General features: G+C 33.9%; 1 protein-coding gene across 1 annotated transcript; it reads right to left on the bottom strand.

Moving 5' to 3' along the window:
• Nucleotides 1-1,534: 1,534 nt before the first annotated feature.
• LOC112285744 (prohibitin-3, mitochondrial) lies at nucleotides 1,535-3,056 on the bottom strand. Its single transcript, XM_024526828.2, has one exon. The coding sequence runs from the start codon at nucleotides 2,697-2,699 to the stop codon at nucleotides 1,845-1,847; it is 855 nt and encodes a 284-aa protein (XP_024382596.1). The 5' UTR covers nucleotides 2,700-3,056; the 3' UTR covers nucleotides 1,535-1,844.
• Between the last annotated feature and the right edge of the window lie 4,644 nt (nucleotides 3,057-7,700).

Raw genomic sequence — 7,700 nt, 5'->3', positions numbered from 1 at the left:
ATTTGTTGCATCTTAGATTTTTTCGACATATGATAACCACTCTTCATAGAACTCTTCTCTAGAAAGAAGGATAATATTACAGACATACATATTTATTTGAATATTTATTCATAGGATTAAATAAAAATAAATAAAAATAGATTTATTTCATAATATTTTTTAGAAAAGCGTTTTAGAAGCTTCATAGATGCTGCTTTGACTTTAAATATGTTTATAATTGATTGGTAGGTTAAAAATTTGATTAAATAAATTAATCACTTGTTGGTAGTTTGCAGAATAAGCTAATTATGTGGCACACATATAAGAAATTTGCCTTGCAAGTTTAGATATGTATCTTACAAAGTCAACATGTTCTAGAGGTCTTATAGAACATTGCTATATAGCTCCTAATTAAGAGTATATATGGAGGCAAGAGTGAAGCCTTCTTCACTCTTGTCAATGCTTTTTTAGTCATTAGTCTTGTTTCAAGTCTTTTTAGTCTTTTTGTCTTTGACAATAGCCATTCTTGTTTAATACTATATCAACTTTGAGTGATTTTTAAGTCTTTTTGAGTGACACAAGAATGTATTGAGATTTTGTTTCCTCAAAATTCATGTCCTTGATATTTGTTCAATTTTTTGTTTGGTCTCATATATATTGTATCTATGACAAGATACAAAAGCAGTTTTGAGAAAATATTTGTTAATACAATGCTACACATGTGTTTACATCCTTAGGTGCAAATATTAATCAATTTATATTTCAGGAAAATGCTCCATACAATTTCGAAGTACAAAGAGAGTTGTACCATTTAGCGGAAGCATTATTATCAAAAAAAGGTATTGACCTAACTTATGTACAACTTTATATCTACAACACATCATTTATACAAGATAGAAAAATGAGACGTATTTATGGTTTATTGAGCTAAACTATATATGAAATTGGAGAGGTTTTGAAGAAGGTTTTCAACTATGCTTATGACTTATTTTTTTTTATTAATTTTTTTCACATGTTCCTGTCTCCATTGGTAATAGGATAAAATACAGCATCAACTCAATTATCGTAAGAACCAATTTTAGATATGTGATGAAATGAGCTGGAAAATGAATATTACAAAACCAAAATCCTAGGTCTTTATTTAACCTGAAAGCTGCCACTATTTGTGGTATCGAAGGATTCAAAAATCAAAAAGTAAAAATGAAAATTTAAAAAAAAAAAATCAAAAGTATAAATAAACGTCATTACATCATAAACATCGTTAAATTACTTCTGGTGTGAATGCTGTCAATGCTGCTGTGGTTTCGATCACCACAAGTGTTCAAATCGCTATCAGTAGCTCACAACAAACCCATCCGGGCACTTTCATTGTACAGTGTACTACTGTGAGATCACTAACTCAAAATTTTATGTACAAGACTCAGAATACACAAGCGAAGTAATCAAACAGAGGAGACATGCACAAAGCGTGGAATTTAATTTAATTTAATTTAATCGGAAGACCTAGAATACTAATTTGTCATGTGTAACATTCATCATATGATTGCAAAGAGACTTCGGCGATTCCAACTCAACTTAATTTATTTAAGGACGTAATAGCAGTAAGGTATACTGCTCATGAGCTAATCGTATTTAAGTACCGACCAATCCGCGTGTTCTCTCGTGCGAATTACTCAGACTTCGAAGGCGCTTCCGCTTCATTACGAGGACTAACCCAATGCGTAACGAATGAACATGAATTTGTTTCTCCTCCTGCATCAACAAAATTGAGCAATTGCTTCCACATTCTAAAACAAACTTCTCCCTGATAGTCAAAGATTAAACTCAGCGAAGGTCATAGAAATACTGTAGAGAAAACCTGACTATCATGAGCTATTTGAAATGGACGGGTTAATGCCCAAAAGCATATTATTCCCTGAGGGCAGATATACTACGTTCCGACTCTTAGCAAGAGTAGCCGCAATTTCTCTAGACGCTTCGATTCGACGAAGCTCGATAAGGCCTCCTCCAGCACTCGCTGTCGCATCAGAGATAAGCTTCGCAGCCTCACTCTCTCCCTCAGCTCGAACAATAGCAGCGCGCCGCTCCTGGTCGGCCTTCATCACGATAAACTTCGATCGTTCTGCCTCTTGCTGAGCAACTTGCTTCTGCTCCACAGCCCGTGAAAATTCCGCTCCATAAGACAAATGAGTGATCGCCACATCATCCAAAAGAAGATTAAAGTCCTTGGCTCTCTTAATAAGAGCATCTCGCACTAGCGCCGATACATACGGCCGCTCTGTGAGAAGCTGGTCCGCATTGAACTGCGCCACGACGGCCTTGAGAACCTCATTGCCAATGGAGGGGAGCACTCGATCATCATAATCAGTACCTAGGGTTTTGAAAATAGTGGGCAATCTCTCTGGATCTGGCTTCGATAATACACGAAGAGTAAGATTCACCATCTGTAAATCCTTGGTGCCCGTAACGGTGGTGATATTTCTAGGTCGGGTTCTAACATCAAAAATATAGGGCTTTTGCAAGATAGGAATCAAAAAATGCGTGCCTTCGCTGGCAGTCTCGTCCAACACCCCTCGAAACCTGTCAAAGAGAACTGCCCGATGTCCTCCATCAACCGTGTAGAGCGAGGTGTTGAGCAAACTCCCGCCCGCTCCCAATGCGATGGCCGCCCTCGCGATATTCTGCAAGAGCGTCACCGCTGGCGGATTCGCCCCACTCATCTTCCTCCGAAAATATTGAGATTTGTCTCTACGGAATAATCGTTAGCAAGATAAGAACGTTCAAGGTTGGAACAGAAACAAGGACAAGAGCGACAATGCAATCAGTCAACTAAAGCAACAACAACAACAGGAATCATCAATAATGTAAACGAACCCTGAATCTCAAGGATACGGAGCTGGGTCCCAGGGTTTAGAACATAGGGAGCTTCTAGAATGGGAAACCCGAAAGGTGGACTTCTTCGGAGCAGGTTCCCTCAACCCTACCAAGTTCCTATCGTGGTACCTACGAAAAGTCTGTTTTTCGACGGAATACAATCAATCCTCAACAGCGGTCGAGGCAGAGCCGAATGGTGGACAAATACCACTACCCTGCGGAGCTCTCTCTCGACTTCCTTCCTTCATGCACGCACAGAATTGTAAATCAAACCTCGTTTTCACATGCACGTAGTAAGAGAGAAAGGAAATTATTACGGTTAGTTTAGTTGCAGAGTAATTTCCTAATTGAACATTGTGCATGAGCAGAAGAAACTAAGAAAAACCTTGTCACTTGTAGAATCCGGGAAAAATAATCAAAATACTTAGCAACAAATTCTTCACTTGCAAAAACAAACTACTAAAATTAAAGAGCTTTGAAATTTTGACATGATAAAATCTAAGTAAGATCAATTACATACCCACAACCTAAATAATAAATCAATTGTTTTTACAAGGCTTTAATTTATATGCACATAGAGCCCTATATTGCATAGGATTTATAATCTAAAGATTAGATATAGGATTGAAGGGTCAAAATTATATTTTAAATTTATATTTATATTATTTGAATAAAATTTAGAATAAAGGATATTTGATTAAGAAAGTAGAATTTTGCAGTAAAAGGGTCAGTTTGGTTTCAAAGCTTGGTTTTTTCCTAATGTGATGTATAATATTTAGTACAAATTATAATAAAAATATGTTTCAATTGTATTGGCAAAGATTCAAGATGCATAATGATGAAAAATACACGAGGTTCTTGTGATTAATATAAAATATGACTATATCTAAAAATATCTTTTAGATGATGATGTTATTTTAAAAATAAATTAATATAATATTAGAATTTTTTTAATCTATGATAGTTTGCACCTTCAAATTATTCATTTCAAAATTATCATTTGAAATGAATTCTCAAAAAACTCTTCTTGAACTATGAAAAGTATACAAATTGTCATTTTATATAAAAGTATTGGTCTTTAAGTTTTTATAATACAAGATTTATTTTTATATTTATTAAATTATTTATTCTTTTATATTCATATAATAAATAAGAATGTTATATATATATGTTATAAACTAAAAAAATTGATACATTATACCATTAGGTGGAATAGAGTTCAGTCAAAAGCTTGCTTTCACAGATGTTCTAATTTCATAAAATTTCACAATTTTGAGTTGAAAGAAGTGTTAGAGAAGCATTTCAGCAATATTTTTTCAAAAAGTGACAAAGGTGTTGAAAGAACTTGAACACTTTCAATTCAATTATGCCATATTAATATGTATTTTGAAATTTTGAAATTTTGAATTGAGATAAGTATCACAAAAATATTTCAACAATATTTTGAGAAAATTACTTCAAAATTTTCATTTCAATAGTGTCCCTGGTTTATTGACCCGCTCAACTTGATAAGGGAAATAAATTTAAAATCTAAAACAACAGACTTTGATATGGTTGGAAGAATTGTTACAAAAGTATTACATCAAAAAAAATTACAAAGGTGTTGAAAGAACTTCACATATTCCAATTCACAGTAAGTCTATCAAATTTTTGAATGAGATTTATATATATATATAAAAAAAAAAAAAAAAAAAAAAAAAAATCTTAGATATATAAATATATACATATATATATATATATATATATATTTTAACAAGACATAATCTATGCTTCTTTTATTTGTTGAAGGTGGACTTTTCTCAATCAGAATTTTGGTGTCAAAGCTGAAACTAATGTTACTATATTGCTCTAAATCTATGTCTTTAATGTGGCTCCCAATCATGTACTTCACAGAGCCTAGCCTGAAGCATTCAAGTCAATTTCAAATTGTTCCAAAGAGCTGCAGCTGTTGGTTACTCCATCAGTCTGCAGAATAGGCAATACTCTATTAATGTGAATCCAAGAAGGCAGCATTGCAAGCAGTTTGGAGGTGGGTGATACCAAAGGGTCATTCAAGTACATGCTCCTTAAGAAATCCCTTTGATAATTAGAATTCCTTTCATTTTTTCTCTTGGGTGTATAGAAATTGCTAGTCATGGTAACACCACAAGCAAGGCAAATGATTTGTTTGTCAAACAAAGGATCAATACAATACAATAGATAAGACATGTTTATAATGGAATAGATGTAGACTAATTTTTTTCTAATAAAATCTAGATCTTTTTACTAGCTAAAAGAACTATGTCTTATAGAACAATGTAGATTTTTAGTTAAAAATATTCAAAAGATATTTGTGAAATAATATGAGAGTAAAAATTCACCTTTTGACTCAATTTATAAAGGAACCTCAATTAAAAGTTTCTTATAATTGATAGTGTGAATTAAAAAGCACAATTAACAAGAACTAAAGAAGAGAGAAGAAAAAATAAATAAATAAAAGAAGTACAATTAAAGAAATACACTCTCCAAAACAAATTACAATATGTTTTTGAGATTTTCACTTGATAAATAATTAAAAATAAAAGCCAAAAGTTCATTTCTGAATATGAAATTATCTTAACTTTCTAATTACATAAAAAACAAGTAAATCCAAGTTACTATGAAAAAATTATGATAATTTAAAGGTAATAAAGTAAAAGAATAAAACCATTAGATAATTGAAATTCACTTCAAAGATAACTAGAAACCGCTCAATGTACACAATTTTCTTGTTAACAAGGATGATGTTGACACCATGAAAACTATAGAACTAATAATGTTAGGCATGCGTGCAGGTGAGCTGCATTTGTTGTGGTTGAAGCCATTCTTGCAATTACAAGTTAAGACATTAAAATTTTCAATTTTCTTATTTTTTGAGATAATTTCTACAACATTTTTTGGGCATGATTTTCTTTGAAAATAGTATTCTCTTTAGCTTATCTTGTTTTGTTGCAATGAATTGCACTAAAACCTTCTCTGAAAACTTAGTTCAAAAAGAAATTGTGCTAGCATTTCAGAGTAATCAAAACCATTTGTTAATTGGGTGGAATGTTCAAACAATCAAGTTCCACTGATTATGGTTTATTGCATTTGATGCCATCCAAATTTTGTGCATGAAAAAGGATTGTTGAAGTAACTCTGTAATCACAAGGCACTCTAAAAAGAAACATTGTATTTAGTTCCATTTTTACACAAGTGATATAAAACTATACACTTTCAGCCATTTATGTGACATGGGATCGAATGAGGACAAATGCATACAAATGCATACATATGGCACATAAGCTGTGATTTGATTGTGCATTGAATTGCAACACTTCTTTGAATTTGTGATGTGGTACGATAGTAAACAGGGGTATCCGAAATTAAAGATCCTTATTGGATGTGGAGGATATGATGGTTCTGAGGTGACACTACAGGAGGTCAAAAGCAGTGAATCTCCCAGGTCCAGTTCTAATTCAAAAGAATTAATAGTTATACTAGAAACAGACAAAAATTGTTGATGTTCATGGTAAACAGCAACCCTTTTGTACTTTACAGACAGAACCAAATGTGAGACCATATGGTAACTAAATTATTCAAAGGCCACACTTGTACCCATGGCAAGACAGCATCTTTTCCCATTTGCAGAGGCAGAGAGAAAGTAATGGTAGATTGACCTGAAAGAATTTGTTTGTAGGATCTTCAAGGTAACCAAGGTTTGATGGTTAAAATTTTACCTGCTGATTGAAATAAGCTTGAAGATTTAAAATAAAATGTTTGGAATTGTGAAAATGTGACTGTTAAGGTTGGTGAGTGTACAGGTATTCATTTGATGTACATTTGAGAGTGTCATCAGCAACCATTACAATGTACCTTTGTCACTGCAAGCCCTTGGTGATACCATGCTTACCTACTTCTTCTTTTTTCCAGACACTTTAATTGCATACAAATCTGAACATGTGCACCATCTGTAGCCTGGGCTTGAATGAATAAAGTTGTGGGGTGGAGCCTGCCACCTGGCAGTTTTGTTCTCAGCTTGTTATATTGTCTATCTGGTTTTCATTTAGGTTCTTGTTCTTGTTCTCTTAGTGTACCTCTAAGTAAACAGATGACTTGACATTAAGTTCAACTGAAGGTAACAAGAGTCAAAATTGCATCCTTCTATCTTCCCAAAATTGACCATGGTGGAGCCTACCATTGCCTGGGGCAGGCTCCATTCCAAGAAGAGTGCATTCTAGCCCAAGCCCTCCACCCATTGCATCCACTATTATTATGCCATCAGTCTCTTGTCTTGATTCATGTGTCCCTTCGTCTGAGCTTGCTGATGAGAATCATTTCTGCAATTCCTGAACTTCTTAGCATGAGGAGGTTTTCACTCTCTGTTAAGGAAATTCTTCAAATTACTTTCAAAACCACAGAATATAACTCTTGTGTGAAACCTCAAACCAAAAATTAGAACTCTGAAAATGTGAAAATACAACCAAGACAAGTGGCAAGACAGAAATAAAAAAATAAAATCAAACCATTTTTTAGATGTACGTAAATTTCTTCCTGATGTGTTGTTGATTTCATTGCTGGTGGTATTCATCGTATGAGCAGGGTGTCAGATTGGGAGAGTGAGAGAAGTCTGCATGGGAATTTATCCCTTAGCTCTAAAGACCAGGCTGAATTTGATTTTTGTACATGCAAGTGAACTCTTGTGCTCTTGCATAGATGATTCAGCAACATCAATTTCGGTAATCCATAGCAATGCTCCCTAGGATGTGGGCTGTGACTGTAGACCGCCTACTGCTCCTTCCTCCCCCATTTCCTCTGCTCACTGCAAATGGACAGTGCATCCTGTGATT

Source organism: Physcomitrium patens, chromosome 8, assembly GCF_059467195.1.
Source record: "Physcomitrium patens ecotype Gransden chromosome 8, ASM5946719v1, whole genome shotgun sequence".
NCBI classification, from domain to species: Eukaryota; Viridiplantae; Streptophyta; class Bryopsida; order Funariales; family Funariaceae; genus Physcomitrium; species Physcomitrium patens.
This window is presented reverse-complemented; position numbering and strand designations above follow the sequence as displayed.